Here is a 20165-nt window from a genome sequence, read left to right as displayed (position 1 = left end):
ATAAAGGTGAGTGCATAGAACACTTCACTTCTCTCCCAACCTACCAGGCAAAAAAAAAAAAATAAATAAATAAATAAATAAAAATAAAATAAATAAATAAATAAAAATAAATAACAACCTCCCTACCACCTCGGACCTCGGGAGAGCAAGGGAGGTGAGTGCACAGCACTTCCCTTCTCTCCCCAAGTCTACGGACTTCCATACCAAAAAGAATAAAATATATATATAGGTATAAAGAAAAAAAAATAAAATAAATAAAATGAAACAATAAATAAAAGGAAAAAAATAATTAAAGTAAAAAGAATAAAACTCCTACTCCCCCCTCAATAAAACTGACTGAGTGTGCAGCACCTCCCTTCCCTCCCCAGTCTCCCAGTTTGACTTTGACTACCAATCTGACTCATCCTACAACTCCAACTGTACAGACCACCACCAGTACTCCCCACCCTGGCAACTGATCCTGGCAAGGTGAGTGCGTAGCCCTTCCCGTGACTCATCCTGGCAACTCCAAAGATTCACCATCCTGACTTACCCTGGGAAACACGGGAGGTGAGTGTGCAGCACCTCCCTACCCTCCCCAGTCTCACAGTTTGACTTTGACCACCAATCTGACTCATCCTACCAACTCCAAAGAGCAACTCCAACTGTACAGACCACCACCACCACCACCCCTCTGATCTTGGCAAGGTGAGTGCGTAGCACTTCCCTTGACTGACCCTGACTGACTGACCTTCGCAACACCAAAAACAACCAACCTGACTGACTTACAGATATGTAATCACCAAACTGACTGGCCCTGGGGAGCATGGGAGGTGAGTGTGCAGCTCCTCCCTACCCTTCCCAGTCTCCCAATTTGACTTGACTCATCTTGGCAACTTCAAAGAGCAACTCCAAAATGTACAGACCACCAGTACCTCCTAATCTGACCCACTCTGACCCTGATCCCTACATCCTACCCTATCTTGGCAAGGTGAGTGCGTAGCACTTCCTTACCACCAGCCTGACTGACCCTGGCAACTCTAAAAACAACCAACTTGACTGAATTACAAATCTTACTGTAATCTGGCAACAGACCACCAAACTGACTGACCCTGGGGAACATGGGAGGTGAGTGTGCAGCACCTCTCTACTCTTCCCAGTCTCCCAGTCTCACAGTTTGACTTCCACCACCAATCTGACTCATCCTACCAACTCGAAATGTACAGACCACCACCAGGTGTGCAGCACCTCACTACCCTTCCCAGTTCCACCAACCTGACTTGAATTATGACTGGGAAGCAAGGGAGGTGAGTGTGCAGTACCTCCTACTTTCCCCAATCTGACTATCTCATCACCAACCAACTCAGACCACCAAACTGACTGTCTTAGAAGAAGAAGAACAGAAAGCAACTCCATCAGAGGAAGAAGCAGCGGCAGCAGCAGCATTACCGCCATCAGAGGAAGAAAAAAAAAAAAAAAGCAGAGAACAAGAACAACCACCACTGCTATCAGAGGAAGAAGCAGCATCGTCACCGCCATCAGAGGAAGAAACATATATATGTAAACTACGACTGGTCAAATCTGTGGCGGCAGGCAAAGTTCGACCTGTGATGGGCTGTGTTTAGAGAGGGAAAAAAGTTCCAGGGGTTCATGAGAGGAAAGTATGCTAACTCAGTAAGGAGACCATTTGGGAGATGTTGATTTTGGTGGTGTTTTGATATCAAAATATCCCTTTTAAAAGTATTTTAGTATATAGGTATTAGTGGTTGATAACTTCGTGATCTGTAAATGTTGTATAGAAACGCGTTTCACGAGTTTCCAATTACAATTAGGATCATTTACTTTATTTCAACTTATATTCAATTCCTTTATAGTGTATGACGGTAATACATAACTTCAAAACAATATGTTATCCAAGAATCCTCTTGAAATTTAGAGCACATTTCGTACTATTTTTCTGTTACAGTTTTGTGTACGTGCATTTTTTTTTTTATCATAGGAAATGAAAATTTCTCTGCTAATATAAATAGTACATGTTATAAACATTAAAACATGCACAACACCCACGACTCTGGGTATTGCAAATGTTTAAACTTTTTCTATTTACAAGCCCATTTATTGTAATGTGATAAATAATTAAACCGAAAGTAATTATAATATATATATATATATATATATATATATATATATATATATATATATATATATATATATATATATATATATAAATTACTTTCGGTTTAATTATTTATCACATTACAATAAATGGGCTTGTAAATAAAACGAACAAACACCATTATATATATATATATATATATATATATATATATATATATATATATATATATATATATATATATATATATATATATATATATATATATATATATATATATATATATATATATATATATATATATATATATATATATATATATATATATATATATATATATATATATATATATATATATATATATATATATATATATATATATATATATATATATATATATATATATATATATATATATATATATATATATATATATATATATATATATATATATATATATATATATATATATATATATGTGTGTAATGGTGTTTGTTCGTTTTATTTTGTTGCAGCTGTCGTGCATATTTAACATTCGCAGCGTTTGAAGTATGTTCTGTTTTCAGTGTTGTTTTCCATGTATCCATATGTTCTTGCTTGGAGGAATTTGACACGTTTTATTTATGACATTTCGTGTTTTTCTTCAGTATTTATTATTTCCTTTTTTGTTGATGTGTATGTTGTAACTCATGCAGTAAAGGATTTCTGGTGGTTCTGTTTATGATGCTTCATTTTTAGCTCTTTTTAGAATAGTCAAGCTGCTTCACTTTCTTATGTGGATGTTTTGATATTTTCAGGAAAGGATGGCAGGTGGTGCCGCGGTGAACACTCCCAACACGTGCAGGAGGAAAGTGAGTACCTGCTTCATTACATCATGTGCACTCTGTTTTGGAACTCGCAGTTAGACTTTTTTTTTCATGTCAACCGAAACCTGTCACTGTTGCCTGCCATTCTCCTGTCTGCTTCCCACGAATCTATGAAGGAAAGAAAGGATGTGCCTCGGTGGTATCGTGTCAGGAAGGATTAGTTTAAACCTTTTTCCAAAGCGTTGTTTTTGTCTCCCATTTTTCTGCCTTCCTAGGGTGTATATATGAAAGAAGAAAGAATGTAAATTTAGTCTATAATGTTCGTTGCAACATCTTACAGGGAAAAAATGTCCTTTGAAGATTAACCGAGAATCTTTCTCAAAACTTTACTTTTTGTATTCCAGTCTTCGAAGTTATATATTTTCTATAATGGTGTCATCTTGTTGGTATAAATATTTACTTAGAGATTCAGTTGAAACCTAACAATTAGCTGTCGTTTTTTTTTCTTTATATATATATATATATATATATATATATATATATATATATATATATATATATATATATATATATATATATATATATATATATATATATATATATATATATATAAAGAAAAAAAAAAAAAAAATATATATATATATATATATATATATATATATATATATATATATATATATATATATATATATATATCTTTTGCATGTACGAATATATGAGTGAAGAAAGGAAAGATGCAATTACAAAAGGCTTTCCACAATAACATGAATATATATATATATATATATATATATATATATATATATATATATATATATATATATATATATATATATATATATATATATATCTTTTGCATGTACGAATATATGAGTGAAGAAAGGAAAGATGCAATTACAAAAAGCTTTCCACAATAACATGAATATTCACTTGAGGACTTTTTTAGGTAACAAATATTACATCTTCTAATTTATATGTCTATTTATACTTTACTGTGTTTTACCGTTATGTAGATTAATAATATTTTGCATGTTATGATAAAGTGTCCTTGGAAACTATTACTGTAACACATTTCATTTAGTGTGAATTTGGTTTCCACGTAATGAAAAAAAAAAAAAAAACTTTCCTTCTATGGAGAAAAGATATTTATATTTTCTTTTTTTAAATTGGTATTGATATTATTTTTAACTCTGATTTCCCGGGAAGCGTTACCACCATGATATTTGTGACCTAACCTAAGGTAACTTTTTATCGTCATAACCTTTGTTGCAGCTTTATTCAAGTAAAATCAAAGAGAGGAAAGCTTGTATAGTTATGTGAAGTGTTGTTATTTGTCTCTGTGTGTGTTGATTGTTACCTTGAAAAGTCAAGGTGACGTGGGCCTTGATGACTAGTGCCGGCCCACACTATTTGTCTCCCTTTTTTTAGAGGGTCGTTGTAGATTCCTGAAAATATTAGTTTCATCACGTTTTTATTTTTCTTGTCAGCGAATGAAAGAAAATTTATGATTTCCTTTATCATTTAGTAACGTATTAAATATCTTTCGAGGAATAATTCCCGTAGCGGAGCGAGGGGGCTCTATTTTTGTTACCGCACATCTCTACACCCCACCGCTCCCGCCTGGCCCTGGAGGGCACAACGATGATTTGGCCAGGAGCATCTTTTGGTGTCCATCACTTGTAAAAGTTTCGATTTCATTTTCGGAAACTTCTTGGTTGGTAACTTTTGAAGGCGTACCTTTCTTATTTTATGTAATTTTTTCGTCAGACTCGCCTTTTTTGCTGTATTTTGCATATTTCGATTTATCGGCATGTGGGCGAAGGTTTCTGCCTCGCAACTCACGCAACTATCGCCTCATCACTACAGATCGAGCTCGAGCGCACAAAATGCGCCAGTTATTTGCCATAACTCACATCATATACGGGAAGGGGTTGTGGGAAGAAGGTGTTGTGAGGAGAAAACGAAGGACAAATTAGTTAAATCTAGAAAGGTAGCTAGCTCAGGGAAGGTGAGAAATAGCTCAAGTGTTTACCACACAAACTGTAGAAGTATTTTGAATAAAATAGACTTGCTTAGAGGAATAGTGTGTGTAGAGAAATTTGATATCATTGCTTTAACTATAGGAGGAGGCAGTAGACACCTGCCGAAACGATAATTACTCCCAGTGAGGTCTAAAGCACTGTTCAGGGGGTGCTGTGAACTTATCATTAAACCCAGCTGTGACCTCACTGAACGTTTCCCTTTGTGTCTCACAACACAAGGGGGTAGTCACAGCCTGCCCTCTAAAGACAACTCTCTTCCTCCACACAAAACTACAAGCACCTAATAACACACACACCCTTCACTCAAAAATTTTAAAATCATCCTAGCGACTCCTACACCAGCCTCGGAGTCCCCATCTGGGGAGGGGACCATAAATGTCCCCAGGTCGGACTGCCTTTCTGTCGACGACCCTAAGTGTCTTGACACCCCCCTCAACTTTTTCTTCATTAACTTCTACAACATTCGCGGTCTGAGATCTAATTTTCAATCTGTAGAACACCACCTCTCCTCTTCTAAACCTCATCTTCTTTTCCTCACTGAAACTCAGGTGTCTGAGGCAACTGACAGTAGCCCCTTTTCTGTTCCCTCCTACTTTCTCTATCCTCATTTTCGATCCAAAGCTGGATGCTGCGTTTATGTGCGCAATGACTTAACCTGCTCTCGTGCCCACGCTCTTGAATCTTCCGAGTTTTCCACCATCTGGCTACGACTACAGAGTCATTCTCATACAAAATTTATCTGTGCTGTATACCTCTCTCCTAACTCCTCTGACTATAAGAAATTCTTTGACTACTTAACTTCCAAAGTGGAGCACATTCTGACCCTCTTCCCTTTTGCAGAGATCTCCATTCTTGGAGACTTCAATGTTCACCACCAGCCTTGGCTTTCCTCTCCCTTCACTGACCATCCTGGTGAACTAGCCTACAACTTTGCTATCCTCCATGACCTAGAGCAATTGGTGCAACACCCTACTCGTATTCCTGACCGTCTTGGAGATACGCCCAACATTCTTGACCTTTTCCTGACCTCTAATCCTTCTGCTTATGCTGTCACCCTTTCTTCTCCGTTGGGCTCCTCCGATCACAATCTCATATCTTTATCTTGTCCTATCACTCCAATCCCTCCTCAGGATCCCCCTAAGCGAAGGTGCCTCTGGCGTTTTGCCTCTGCTAGTTGGGGGGACCTGAGGAGGTATTTTGCTGATTTTCCTTGGAATGACTACTGCTTCCGTGTCAGAGACCCGTCTTTGTGTGCTGAGCGCATAACAGAGGTGATAGTGTCTGGCATGGAGGCGTACATTCCTCACTCTTTTTCTCGTCCTAAACCTTCTAAACCTTGGTTTAACACAGCTTGTTCTTACGCTATACATGATAGAGAGGTGGCCCACAAAAGGTACTTAAGCCTTCCATCACCAGAATCTCATGCACTTTATATTTCTGCCCGGAACCATGCCAAGTCTGTTCTCCAACTAGCCAAAAACTCCTTCATTAACAGAAAATGTCAAAACTTTTCAAGATCTAACTCCCCTCATGATTTCTGGCATCTAGCCAAAAATATCTCCAATAACTTTGCTTCTTCTTCTTTCCCTCCTCTACTTCAACCAGATGGCACCACTGCTATCACATCTATTTCTAAAGCTGAACTCTTTGCTCAAACCTTTGCTAAAAACTCTACCTTGGACGATTCTGGGCTTGTTCCTCCCTCTCCTCCACCCTCTGACTACTTCATGCCACGTATTAAAATTCTTCGTAATGATGTTTTCCATGCCCTCGCTGGTCTAAACCCTCGGAAGGCTTATGGACCTGATGGGGTCCCTCCTATTGTTCTCCGAAACTGTGCCTCCGTGCTTGCACCTTGCCTAGTCAAACTCTTTCAGCTCTGTCTGTCAACATCTACCTTTCCTTCTTGCTGGAAGTTTGCCTACATTCAACCTGTTCCTAAAAAGGGTGACCGCTCTAATCCCTCAAACTACCGTCCTATTGCTTTAATTTCCTGCTTATCTAAAGTTTTTGAATCTATCCTCAACAGGAAGATTCTTAAACATCTATCACTTCACAACCTTCTATCTGATCGCCAGTATGGGTTCCGTCAAGGCTGCTCTACTGGTGATCTTCTGGCTTTCCTTACTGAGTCTTGGTCATCCTCTTTTAGAGACTTCGGTGAAACTTTTGCTGTTGCCTTGGACATATCAAAAGCCTTTGATAGAGTCTGGCACAAAGCTTTGATTTCAAAACTACCCTCCTACGGTTTCTATCCTTCTCTCTATAACTTCATCTCAAGTTTCCTTTCTGACCGTTCTATTGCTGCTGTGGTAGACGGTCACTGTTCTTCTCCTAAATCTATTAACAGTGGTGTTCCTCAGGGTTCTGTCCTGTCACCCACTCTCTTCTTATTATTCATTAATGATCTTCTAAACCAAACTTCTTGTCCTATCCACTCCTATGCTGATGATACCACCCTGCACTTTTCCACGTCTTTTCATAGACGTAAACATATCACGCAGGGAAGCCACAGAACGCCTGACTTCTGATCTTTCTAAAATTTCTGATTGGGGCAGAGCAAACTTGGTATTGTTCAATGCCCCAAAAACTCAATTCCTCCATCTATCAACTCGACACAACCTTCCAGACAACTATCCCCTCTTCTTCAATGACACTCAACTGTCCCCCTCTTCTACACTGAACATCCTCGGTCTGTCCTTTACTTATAATCTGAACTGGAAACTTCACATCTCATCTCTAGCTAAAACAGCTTCTATGAAGTTAGGTGTTCTGAGACATCTCCGCCAGTTTTTCTCACCCCCCCAGCTGCTAACTCTGTACAAGGGCCTTATCCGTCCATGTATGGAGTATGCTTCACATGTCTGGGGGGGTTCCACTCATACTGCTCTTCTAGACAGGATGGAATCAAAAGCTTTTCGTCTCATGCTCTAACTGACTGTCTTCAGCCCCTCTCTCACCGCCGCAATGTTGCATATCTAGCTGTCTTCTACCGCTATTTTCATGCCAACTGCTCTTCTGATCTTGCTAACTGCATGCCTCCCCTCCTTCCGCGGCCTCGCTGCACAAGACTTTCTTCTTTCTCTCACCCCTATTCTGTCCACCTCTCTAATGCAAGAGTTAACCAGTATTCTCAATCATTCATCCCTTTCTCTGGTAAACTCTGGAACTCCCTGCCTTCTTCTGTATTTCCACCTTCCTATGACTTGAATTCCTTCAAGAGGGAGGTTTCAAGACACTTATCCACCAATTTTTGACCACTGCTTTGACCCTTTTATGGGACTGGCATTCCAGTGGGCATTTTTTTTTATTAGAGTTTTGTTACCCTTGGCCAGTATCCTTCCTACATAAAAAAAAAAAATAAATAAAAATAAAAAAAAATGAAACTTGGTTAGATATGTCAGGAAAAGTATTTAATCCAGAGGTTAAGATAGATGGTTATACATTGTTCTATAAAGATAGGGAAAACAGGAGAGGAGGAAGCGTCGCGTTATACGTTAGGGACACATTACAGTGTTGTATTAACAGTAGAATTAAAACAGATAACAAAGCAGAGTCGATATTGGTAGATATTAAGGAAGGATCACAGTCAGTAGTACTGGGAATAGTGTACAGATTACCGACTAGTACAAAGGAAATTAACACCTCACTGTGGCGGGAAATAAATAAAACAGGTAGGTACAGTCAGATATGTGTGGTAGGAGATTTTAATGTCAGGAATATGGACTGGAGTCTGATGGTGGGTAACAAGGAAGCAGAGGAATTTTTTAAGGTAATTCATGATAATTTTTTTTTTAAACAGGTAGTCGTAGAACTCACAAGCAGGAATAATAATCTAGATTTAATTCTTACTATCAGGGAGGAAGCAGTCACGCAGGTAGAGGTTGGAGGACAGCTAGGTAACAGTGACCATAGGGAAATTAGGTACAATTTAAAATGGGAAGAAACTTTTAGAAGCAAAAACGCTAGTAAAATACCTCACTTTAGGAGAGCAGATTTTGAGGAATTAAAAAGGTACCTCCAAGGAGTTGACTGGCAACGGATGCAGGGTGAGGTCAGGTCCGGGACGGAGTTGAGAGAGATAACGCAAGATGAGAGAGGTGAGGTGAGGTGTGAGGGTGTAGGATAAGAGGAGGGAAAATGTGTCCAGAAGGGACGGAGGAAAGAGGGAGGGGGAGATGGGTGTGAGTATGTTGGAATGTCAGGTCATGCTAAAATGAGAGAGATGAGGTCGAGGCGAGTAGATGAGGGAGTAGAGAGGATGGTAGGGGCTGAGATAAGGGAATTAGGTGAAGTAAATGTAGATGATTTGTATAAATATTTCATAAAGTTCGTACAGGTCAGTTAGCAAATATCCCGTATAGGGCAGTAAGATCACAGAAAAATGATCCAAAATGGATTACTGCTAGGTTAAAACATTATATAGGGCGGAATAGAAGTATATATAAGAGATTAAGGGCAGGTGAAGAAGTTTTAAGGTCACAATGTAGTGAATTAGTTAGAACAGTCAGGAAGTTAACGAGGAAAGCTAAGGGCAATTATGAAGGTAGCCAGCAAGGCGAAGACGGACCCCAAGGGATTTTATCAGGTATACAGCACAAAGAATAAGGATAATATAGGTCCATTAAAGGCAGCTGATGGGGAGCTGGTTAGTTCTGGGGAAGAGATTAGTAAAATTTTGAATGAGTATTTTCTAACTGTCTTCACCCAGGAAAACATGCAGGATATGCCAGATAGTGAACAGATGTTTAGAGCAGATGAGAATGAGAAGCTGACATATTTCCATAACTAGGGAGATAATGGAACAGGAGATAGATAGGCTAAAAAAGTTGAAGACACCTGGACCAGATGAAATATATCCCAGAGTACTTAAGGAATGCAAAGAGATTATTAGTGAGCCGTTAGTTTCTGTCTTTAGGAAATCACTTGAGTCAGGTGAGGTACCAGTAATGTGGAGGCAGGCTAATGTAGTACCCATCTTTAAGAAAGGAGATAAAACTTTAGCGTCTTACTATAGACCTGTCAGCTTAACTTCAGTTGTCGGTAAAATATTAGAGTTAATAATAGCGAGGAACATTAGGGAACATTTAGACAAACATAACTTGATAAATCAGTCACAGCATGGCTTCACGAAGGGGAAGTCTTGCCTGACAAACTTGTTAATTTTTTACAGTAAGGTGTACGAGGCAGTAGATAATGGTGATAGTTATGATATCTTATATCTGGACTTTAGTAAAGCATTTGACAAGGTACCCCATCAAAGGCTCCTGAGAAATGTTAGGGCACACGGGATAGATGGGAAGGTGTTAGGCTGGATAGCGACAGTCGACAAAGAGTTGTAATAAACAGCTCTAAATCAGAGTGGGGTCATGTAATTAGTGGGGTGCCACAGGGATCAGTATTACGGCCATTGTTATTTCTAATATATATCAATGACTTGGATAGTGGAATTAGTAGTGATGTTAGTAAATTTTTCGGATGACACAAAGATAGGTAGATTAATTAGGTCAGAATCGGATGCCTTCGCCTTGCAGGCAGATTTAGATAGGATGAATGAATGGACGGACAGATGGCAAATGCAATTTAATATCAATAAATGCAAAGTATGTAGCGTAGGTAGAGGAAACCCACACGGTAGGTACACATTAAATAACCAAATCCTGGTAGGTACAGGGTACGAGAAAGATTTAGGAGTTATAGTTAGCTCTGAACTCCGTCTAGGGAAACAATGCATAGAGGCCAGAAACAGGGGAAATAGGGTACTGGGGTTAATTTTTAGGAGTGTTAAAAGTAGAAGGCCGGAAGTAATATTAAAGTTATACTTGGCGCTGGTCAGACCTCATCTAGACTACGTTGTGCAGTTCTGGTCCCCGCATTACAGGAAAGATATAGGTCTATTTGAATCAGTACAGAGGAGAATGACCGAAAGGATACAGGGGATGAGGAGTATTCCTTACGAGGCGAGATTGAAGTCTTTAAATTTACATTCTTTAGAGAGATGTAGGTTAAGAGGGGACCTGATAGTTTAAGTGGTATAAGGGTTATAACAAGGGGAATGTAAGCAAAATTCTTATGATCAGCAATCAGGCTAGAATAAGAAATAACAGGTTCAAGCATGAAAAATTTAGGTTTAGGAAGGAGAAAGGAAAAATTGGTTCTCAGATAGAGTGGTAGATGAGTGGAACGGACTCAGTAATCATGTTAGTGCTAGGACATTAGAGAGCTTTAAGAGAAGATTAGACAGGTTTATAGATGGGGATAATAGATGGAAATAGGTAGGTATATTTCGTATATTTCATAAAAGGACTGCCACGTGTAAGCCTGGTCACTTCTTGCAGCTTCTCTTATTTCTTATGTTCTTATGTTCTTATGATAGCCAGTCTTGGTTGACTCCATCCAACTCAGACACTTTTTTTTTTTCTTTTTGTCTTCAGGGTTTAACACAGTCCTCTGATTTTGTGTTTTGTCTTGTCGGATGAAGCAGCGGTGGGACCTTTTTCCTTCCTCGCGGCCAGACGACGCGGACTGGGTTTTTCCTGCTCCTCCTGACACACTCACAATTTACCGGTGAGTGACGGGGACGGAGCTGTTTTTGTAGCGCAGTGTACGTCCTTCCATTTTTAGGTTTACATTTAAGTGAAGCCTGTCATGCTTGCCTATGTTATTCCATGTGCATGTAAGGTAAGGCTGCTTGACAAAGTGTCTGACTCACTGCAGATACTTGCTTTATGCTGCACTGTAATAAACAAGTAACTTCTCAATGTAAAGGAAACAGTGAGTCACAAAAGTGCCTCTTAGTACGATGTGGTAATGAAAAGCAGAATATGAAATAAATAGATAATAAATAAGTGAATAAATAAATAAATGGACGAATTAATGCGTACCCTAGAGAACATTTCATACCTGGTGAGCTTACCATATCAAATACACTGATATGCTACAAAAAATGCACACAAGTATATGAAGATGGAAAAAAATAGGGGAAGTCTGTCTTGTGTTGTTATTTGTATGGTTACCACCGCTCTTCAGAATTTGCCATCAGCATGCGTCTCTCCTTCCCCACGCTGACGCTACACAAGACTTTCACCTTTATTCCGTTCCCTTTCAATAGTCCAGGAGTTAAGCAATATCTGCATTCTTTCATCCCCTTCATTGGTGAACTCTGGAATTCTCTGCCTGTTTCTGTTTTTTCCCCTCCCTGTGACTAGTTGTTTTTTTTAAGAGTATTGAGGCACTTCCAGAAACATATTTAGATTTTTTATTATTGACTATTTTTTTTTTTTTCTGTGTATAGAAGGGCAACTGAAAATATATTTTTTTTTGTTCCTCTGTTTGCCATTCGCCAAGAAGATATGAGAGCGTGAGTATAAATAGTAGCTATATGCAAATGTAAGAATACCATTTTATACTGACTCTAAATTAAACATGTATTGCATTGTTTTCTCCAGTGTTTCAAGTTGAGCCGTTCAATATCTTTTGTATCTGATTGATTTTTGTGTTCAGCTATTTTAATTTTAATTTCTAAATGCAGTTCCATGTTTTTAAGAAGCATAAAGGGTTGGAGAAGGACAAAGCTTTCCTGAGTCGTAATAGGTGAATGTTAATAACAGTAGTACTAGTAGTAGTAGTAGTAGTAGTAGTAGTAGTTTTGGTTGTTGTTGTTGTTGTTGTTGTTGTTGTAGTAAAGAGCAGGATTATCAGCTGGAGTGACACCTATTCAGTTTTCGTATTATTTATATTTTCTTACTACTATTCCACACCATGTCAATCCACGCAAAGAAAAAAAAAAAAAAAAAAAAAAGAAAACGTATATTAAAAAAAGTGAGAGGCAAGACCAGCAAGTGAAACACGCCCTGCCTTCTCCATAGACTTGACGTGTTTACTGCCGCGCTTCCTGCCTGATAATTATACAGTCTTACGCTGGAGGCGCTTATTGTGGTGCATTTGTATGAAAGAATTTACTTTTTGCCATGAATATTTTCTCTCTCTCTCTCTCTCTCTCTCTCTCTCTCTCTCTCTCTCTCTCTCTCTCTCTCTCTCTCTCTCTCTCTCACTCTCTCAGTGACGTGCGGTAGTGTGGGTGTCGAGAGCAGAGCAAACGGCCAAATGTACGGCGACGGGCTAGTGTTTGCATGTGCCGCGTGGGGAGTGTAGTTTGTATGTAAAAGAGGAAGGCAAGTGGTCGGGCGGGAACAAGGAGGAGGAGGAGGAGGAGGAGGAGGAGGAGTAGGAGTAGGAGCAGGAGCAGGAGGAGAGGGAGGAGGAGGAGGAGGAGGGGGCGTAGCGTAGCGTGGTCTGGATGGCGTGTTGGATTATGTGACGCTCAGAGGCAGCTTCCCTACACTGTAAGCTTCTATTAGAGTGAGCCACGTGACGGGGTGCGCTCTCAGGGTGATTGCTTGCATTCTATGTAGCCTGGCTGGGCTGTGGCACTCCCTGCAGGTTATTGGCTCAGGAGGGTGCGGTAATGTCGGATGTTAGTGTGGTACTCTGCTGTGGGTGATGAGTTGTGTTTGTAATGATACAGCGCGTAAAGTTTGTTAAAGTGATGCAGGTTGTAGAGCATAAATACAGTGACATCATCACCACTATAGTCGCTCCATTTACGCTGTAACGGAATGATGTCGTAGTGGAGATGTAGTCTGGGATAATGATGTACACTAGAAAAACTAAATAAAAATCCCAGTAATATCAACAGTTCCATTCTCGTGAAAGGTTTAGTGTTCCTCCATTATTTTCTTTATCTTCAGCATTTCCACTTAACTTGACAAGTGTGTTCCACTCTCTCTCTCTCTCTCTCTCTCTCTCTCTCTCTCTCTCTCTCTCTCTCTCTCTCTCTCTCTCTCTCTCTCTCTCTCTCTCTCTCAGCTCGAATTATGATTTCACTGAGTGGTTTAAGAACATATTCACGTGTTATTCATGAGCCATCACTTCCAACAGCAGCAGCAGCAGGAGGAGGAGGAGGAGGAGGAGGAGGAGGAGGAGGAGGAAAGAATACAAAGGAATACTAAGGAATGTAACGGAAGACCAAACCTTGAGGTATTGACGAGGCTGTTTGGATAATTATTCTACATTAACTATTATTGGGAGATAAAGGGTAGTACAGAAGGTTCCTCCCCACCAATCCCTCCAGCAGAAGCTGACAAGATACAGGAATTGATACCACGTGGTATAGAAAAACCACATAGCACTTGAGAGAATAGTGAGGGAAAGAGTTGTGGTCTGTCTACTTTTGTTTGTGAGGGAGAGTGTAACTGCATGATAGTTGTGTGATGTGGTGTGTGCGTAGCACAGGTGAAGTCACAGTTTGGTTGTTGAGGGGTGGTGCAGCATCCTTGCGTTGCGCTTTCCAGGGAGGCGACAGTAAATCAGGCCACAGCTTCGGTCACTGGGTTTGTGTACCTTCCCTTTAGGGACTACAGGTTATCCCCTGCAGCTTTAACCTCTAGTACTTAAAATCACAAAGTTGATCAATAAGAGGAGAATGCAGACGAAGAAAATGAGGATTACTTGTGATTACATAGGATAACCAAAACAGAAATACTCCCACAGGTCTTTACATATCGCTTTGGAATTAATTTAGATTAACTAACCTTTAGTAAAGTCAGCTAGAGCAGTGTATAACTTCTGCCAAACCGACACCCCCTCGTGCTTGTGCTGGCGTGGGAAAACCATCGTGCAGTGTGGGAAAAACTGGCTACATTTTGATTGGAAAGAATGAAGCGAGATTATATCATTATTCTATGCAAAAAACAAGGAGGAGGAGGAGGAGGAGGAGGTGGTGATGGGGTGGTGGTGGTGGTAGAGTTCATAATTTTTCTGTTCCTCCTCTTCCGGGTGAATTGTAGATTTTTCAATCTTTTGAAAATTGCACGTATTTTTTTCTTATTGCACAAAATAAAAAAAATATATTTCCGAAAAGACTGTACTCAAATTTAAGAAAAAGAAAGTTTTTTCACTTGTCTTATTCATTGTGACGTAACATTCTGAGATAATTTGTGCGCCCAAAGGCACAAACAAATGGATGTTTTTTTTTTTTTTATGTAGGAAGGACACTGGCCAAGGGCAACAAAAATCTAATAAAAAATAAATGCCCACTGAAATGCCAGTCCCATAAAAGGGTCAAAGCAGTGGTCAAAAATTGATGAATAAGTGTCTTCAAACCTCCCTCTTGAAGGAATTCAAGTCATAGGAAGGTGGAAATACAGAAGCAGGCAGGGAGTTCCAGAGTTTACCAGAGAAAGGGATGAATGATTGAGAATACTGGTTAACTCTTGCGTTAGAGAGGTGGACAAAATAGGGGTGAGAGAAAGAAGAAAGTCTTGTGCAGCGAGGCCGCGGAAGGAGGGGAGGCATGCAGTTACCAAGATCAGAAGAGCAGTTAGCATGAAAATAGCGGTAGAAGACACCTAGATATGCAACATTGCGGCGGTGAGAGAGAGGCTGAAGACAGTCAGTCAGAGGAGAGGAGTTGATGAGACGAAAAACTTTTGATTCCACCCTGTCTAGAAGAGCAGTATGAGTGAAACCCCCCCAGACATGTGAAGCATACTCCATACATGGACGGATAAGGCCCTTCCTTGTACAGAGTTAGCAGCTAGGGGGGGGTGAGAAAAACTGGCGGAGACTTCTCAGAACACGTAACTCAATAGAAGCTGTTTTAGCTAGAGATGAGATGTGGTTTCCAGTTCAGATTATAAGTAAAGGACAGACCGAGGATGTTCAGTGTAGAAGAGGGGGACAGTTGAGTGTCATTGAAGAAGAGGGGATAATTGTCTGGAAGGTTGTGTCGAGTTGATAGATGGAGGAATTGAGTTTTTGAGGCACTGAACAATACCAAGTTTGTTCTGCCCCAATCAGAAATTTTAGAAAGATCAGAAGTCAGGCGTTCTGTGGCTTCCCTGCGTGATATGTTTACCTCCTGAAGGGTTGGACGTGTATGAAAAGACGTGGAAAAGTGCAGGGTGGTATCATCAGCATAGGAGTGGATAGGACAAGAAGTTTGGTTTAGAAGATCATTAATGAATAATAAGAAGAGAGTGGGTGACAGGACAGAACCCTGAGGAACACCACTGTTAATAGATTTAGGAGAAGAACAGTGACCGTCTACCACAGCAGCAATAGAACGGTCAGAAAGGAAACTTGAGATGAAGTTACAGAGAGAAGGATAGAAACCGTAGGAGGGTAGTTTTGAAATCAAAGCTTTGTGCCAGACTATCAAAAGCTTTGCATATGTCCAAGGCAACAGCAAAAGTTTCACCAAAATTTCTAAAAGAGGAGGACGACCAAGACTCAGTAAGGAAAGCCAGAAGATTACCAGTAGAGCGGCCTTGACGGAACCCATACTGGCGATCAGATAGAAGGTTGTGAAGTGATAGATGTTTAAGAATCTTCCTGTTGAGGATAGATTCAAAAACTTTAGATAGGCAGGAAATTAAAGCAATAGGACGGTAGTTTGAAGGATTAGAACGGTCACCCTTTTTAGGAACAATAAGAGGGACCCCATCAGGTCCATAAGCCTTCCGAGGGTTTAGGCCAGCGAGGGCATGGAAAACATCATTGCGAAGAATTTTAATAGGTGGCATGAAGTAGTCAGAGGGTGGAGGAGATGGAGGAACAAGCCCAGAATCGTCCAAGGTAGTGTTTTTAGCAAAGGTTTGAGCAAAGAGTTCAGCTTTAGAAATAGATGTGATAGCAGTGGTGCCATCTGGTTAAAATAGAGGAGGGAAAGAAGAAGAAGCAAAGTTATTGGAGATATTTTTGGCTAGATGCCAGAAATCACGAGGGGAGTTAGATCTTGAAAGGTTTTGACATTTTCTGTTAATGAAGGAGTTTTTGGCTAGTTGGAGAACAGACTTGGCATGGTTCCGGGCAGAAATATAAAGTGCATGAGATTCTGGTGATGGAAGGCTTAAGGTACGTTTACACCGAGGCAAACACTAGCAACCTGGTAGCATGCTAACTGGTAGCATGCTATCAGGTTGCCTCTGTTTGCCCGGTTGCCTGGCAACCAGAGTTTGCCTGCTACCAATTTGCCAACGGTCGCCGGCTATCCGCAGCTGATGGGTTCAGTTGCCTGGTTGCCTCGCTCGCGATGGTTGTGTGGGACATAAACACGGTTAAAAAAGTGATTGAGGAGTACCGGGAGAGGAGAGTCCTCTGGGATTTATGTGACCCAGCATACAAGGATAACAAAAAGAAAGTTAAGATCTGGGAGGATCTAGCTAAAGTGTTTAATTGTGATGTGAAAGAAATAAAGGATAAAGTGAAAAATCTGCGCACTACATTCCACAAATACAGAAAAAAGAAAAGTGGATCAGCTACAAGCGAACAATGGATTCACTACAATTCTCTCACCTTCTTGCTTGAAGTCGATGCACCTAAAAAGGGACTGTCCACTGAAGAGGACATTTCTCAGGTTTGTACATATCATATTCATATTGTAGTTGCTTTTATTTGAACGTTATAACATGTGTTAATATTCATTTATGAGGAGAGTTATTTTATTGCTTATACTAATGCGTGTGTGTGTGCTGACGTGTGTGTGTGTGTGTGTGTCATGGATATACACGCGAGCAGGATTCATATAAATGGATAAGACATTGGAAATGTTATTCAATTTATTTTATTTCATTGATATCTCTCTCTCTCTCTCTCTCTCTCTCTCTCTCTCTCTCTCTCTCTCTCTCTCTCTCTCTCTCTCTCTCTTTCTCTTTAATCTTAATCTACTTTCTGCATATACATGATACATGGCGACATATGTATGGTTGAAAATAAGAAAATGAACTCATTTAGAGTTTAACATAATAATATTAAGAAGTCTTAACTAAGAACAAAAACACCTCTGCGCTTCAGTTTTTTACAATGGAAATTACTATGTGCACAATGGAAAATTCATGAAGGTCCTTCTTGCTTGATTAAATGCAAGCGTCTTGCCACGACACTTGTCCTTCTCTCGACATAAAGTAAGTTCTAAACTCATCTCTGACATTTTTTGCATTTTGTGGTGCCCTTCTAGGAATTCTCCGAAGATTAATAATTCCAGAGTCTCCTTCAGTAATAGTTCTCCAGCTGCCAAAAGCTATTGTTCCGTCTTGCCTGTCACAGTCAAAAGATCCTGGCGGGGTATAAATCATTCGCGAGTCTTTTCTTTTCCTTAAGAAATTATGTAAATAGCAGCAGGCTAGAGTTACGAGCTTCGTGTTCTCTACATTCAAAAGTAATGGCTTTCGGAAGACTCTAAATACTGAGGACATTATGCCGAATGTATTTTCGATAATTCTACGTGCACGACTAAGCCTATAATTAAAAATTCGAGAGGCTTTGTCCAATGAAAGACCAGGGTACGGTTTTAACAAATTTTCACTTAGAGCAAATGCATCATCCGCCAGGAGAACAAACGGAAGGTCTACTTCTCTTCCTGGCAAAGGCTCTGGAGGTGGTAGATTCAAGGTCTTATTTTCCATTTTCTTGTAAAATGTGGTCTCACGAAATACACCCCCATCTGATATTCTTCCTTGGCATCCTACATCAGCAAAGGTGAAGCAATAATTTGCGTCACATACAGCCATTAAAACTGTACTAAAAGTGCCTTTGTAGTTGAGGTACATACTTCCACAATTTTCTGGGTTCTGCATTACAACATGCTTTCCATCAAGGCACCCTATGCAATGAGGGAAATTCCAAGATACCTCAAAATCTCGAGCAATTTGCCTCCAATGATCTTCCGATTGTGGAATCTGAAATGAAAAAAAAATCCTATGTATTATTAGGTCTCTACTATGCTTTTCAGCAGCTCTGTTACCTCGATTTTCTCGATTTTCTCGATAACGAAGTGTTGGATCACTATTATACTTCGCCACAGTTTATTTCACACCTAGCGCTAATTTTTGACTGCATAGTGCATTACCAAAAGTGTATGAGTAAGCTATATACTTATGGCAATTTAGAGAAAGTCACAATATCCAGAGAGAGCATTCGGACACAGCCATCACTACGTCATACCCCGGACCCAACCCACCTCTCTCCCTCCTTCCCTCTAGCACTCGTTATCCCTCCCTCTACGTATTTTTGTCCGAGGGAGGGATAACGAGTGCTAGAGGGAAGGAGGGAGAGAGGTGGGTTGGGTCCGGGGTATGACGTAGTGATGGCTGTGTCCGAATGCTGTCTCTGGATATTGTGACTTTCTCTAAATTGCCATGAGTATATAGCTTACTCATACACTTTTGGTAATGCACTATGCAGTCAAAAAATAGCGCTAGGTGTGAAATAAACTATGGCGAAGTATAATAGTGATCCAACACTTCGTTATCGAGAAAATCGAGGTAACAGAGCTGCTGAAAAGCGTAGTGACTTATGTGAATGTATAAAAGCGATATAGATATTTCCCATATTCCAGACAATTTCCACACATTTGTAACGAGCGCTTCAATAACAATTTGCATATTTGCAATTATCATTCGTTCTTTTACAGATTGATGATGAAACTTGTACTTCTGATGATCAGCTAACTGAAATTGGTGAAGCTTTTCAAGAAGAGGGAGACCGAGACTTGGAAGAGTTCGCGAAACCCGTGCCCTACAGCGGGAAAAAAAAAAGAAGAGTGGCGTCCAGAGATACTGACGCCAAAAGGGCTGACGAGGCTTACGAAATTATGAAAGCAGCCAGCAACCGAGACGACTGTGCTATTTATGGGGAATATGTTGCTAGCGAGCTACGCAAATTAAGTGGCTATAGCCAAATGATGGTCAAACATGCAATTAATAATATTCTGTTTGAAGGAGCACTGGGGAAATATGATAAACCCAACCCAACTCAATTTCCAGTTCCAGTCCCTACCTCGAGCCCAATTCCACATTATCACAGCCCTGTTCCAAGCCCAATTCCACATTCTCACAGCCCTGTTCCAAGCCCAATTCCACATTCTCACAGCCCTGTTCCAAGCCCGCTTTCAGTTCCAAGCCCAAATCAGTACCCAGTTCCCCTTTCAACTCCAAGCCCAATTCCCCTTCCTACTCATAGCCCAAGTCCCAGTTCAAGTCTATCGACGACTGAGATACAGGAAGAAGCCTCAAGTGATACCTTTTCACTAGTACATTTTGTTATGTAAAATTAAATAGAAGGTTTTGTGAAAAGATATTTTCTTTAATTCCTTAATGAAACAATAATAGTGTACAGTTAGTATCAAAAGTCCTTTAACTCTTTCGACCGTATTTCATAGAT

At 40.0% G+C, this 20165-nt stretch overlaps 1 protein-coding gene across 3 annotated transcripts in view; it reads left to right on the top strand.

The window, feature by feature from the left end:
* Positions 1-20077, top strand: part of LOC135100637 (uncharacterized) — a 34389-nt gene extending 14312 nt beyond the window's left edge. The window contains exons 2-3 of one of the 3 annotated variants that reach the window (XR_010268854.1): positions 2893-2946; positions 11378-11547. Coding sequence is in view for 2 of the 3 variants with exons in the window: in XM_064003706.1 (XP_063859776.1) it covers positions 17038-17361; positions 19417-20052 (960 nt within the window). In the remaining variant the exon portion in view is untranslated. Of the gene's footprint in view, positions 1-2892; positions 2947-11377; positions 11548-16850; positions 17362-19416 lie in introns of those variants that run through there. The other 2 variants (XM_064003708.1, XM_064003706.1) reach the window with 2 other exon arrangements.
* Positions 20078-20165: the final 88 nt, after the last annotated feature.

This window comes from Scylla paramamosain, chromosome 5 (genome assembly GCF_035594125.1).
Source record: "Scylla paramamosain isolate STU-SP2022 chromosome 5, ASM3559412v1, whole genome shotgun sequence".
NCBI lineage: Eukaryota > Metazoa > Arthropoda > Malacostraca > Decapoda > Portunidae > Scylla > Scylla paramamosain.
This window is presented reverse-complemented; position numbering and strand designations above follow the sequence as displayed.